Below are 615 nucleotides of genomic sequence, written 5' to 3'. Positions count from 1 at the left end.
ATGGAACCTGGACGCAAAGGCCCTTCTGTGCTACCCCGCTGCCCCAAGCCTAGGCAGCAGGTGAGTGATTCTCTCCGGGATGCGCACATGGCTTCATTGGCGAAAGGTGGGCTTGGCTGGGGAGGAACAGTGGGGATCAGATGTGGAAGAAGAAACCGTCAGGGTGACACCGACAGTGTGCGAGAAAGAGCCCCCCCACTTCTGTAGCTGATTAACGCCCGCAGGTGATCCCCCTCTTCTGGGCTCTGAAGGTTGACCGGGCTTGGACCAAACCTCCCCCTACAACCTGGAAGCCCATTCTTTTCTGAATTCCGCTGTTCCCCTTTCCTGAGCTGGGGGGGTGGGTGGGGTGTTCCACCTCTCCCTCCCAGAGGCTCCGTTTTGTCCCTCCGCACAGTCCCCCGTATGGCCGACCCTGGCCGCCCTGGCCCTCTTGAGCAGCGTCGCGGAGACCTCCCTGGGTCCCACGCCCCGCAGCCCCGCCACGCACGAAGGCCCCGCACCAGTCCTGGCTCCCCAGGCCGGCCACTTGCCCGGTAGGTGAGAGGAAGAGGGGGAGGGGACAGAGCGGGGCAGGGACCCCACGCCTGACTCCGTCTCATTCCAGGGGGACGC

At 64.4% G+C, this 615-nt stretch overlaps 1 protein-coding gene across 1 annotated transcript in view; it reads left to right on the top strand.

Annotated features, from left to right (window-relative positions):
- The window catches only part of ARTN (artemin), a 7494-nt gene continuing 6879 nt past the window's right edge, over positions 1-615 (top strand). The window contains 2 exon segments of the mRNA XM_030886070.1: positions 1-60; positions 398-536. Coding sequence (XP_030741930.1) covers positions 1-60; positions 398-536 — 199 coding nt within the window.

This window comes from Echinops telfairi, unplaced genomic scaffold (assembly GCF_000313985.2).
Source record: "Echinops telfairi isolate 266 unplaced genomic scaffold, ASM31398v2 ScPeMD7_443;HRSCAF=831, whole genome shotgun sequence".
NCBI classification, from domain to species: Eukaryota; Metazoa; Chordata; class Mammalia; order Afrosoricida; family Tenrecidae; genus Echinops; species Echinops telfairi.
This window is presented reverse-complemented; position numbering and strand designations above follow the sequence as displayed.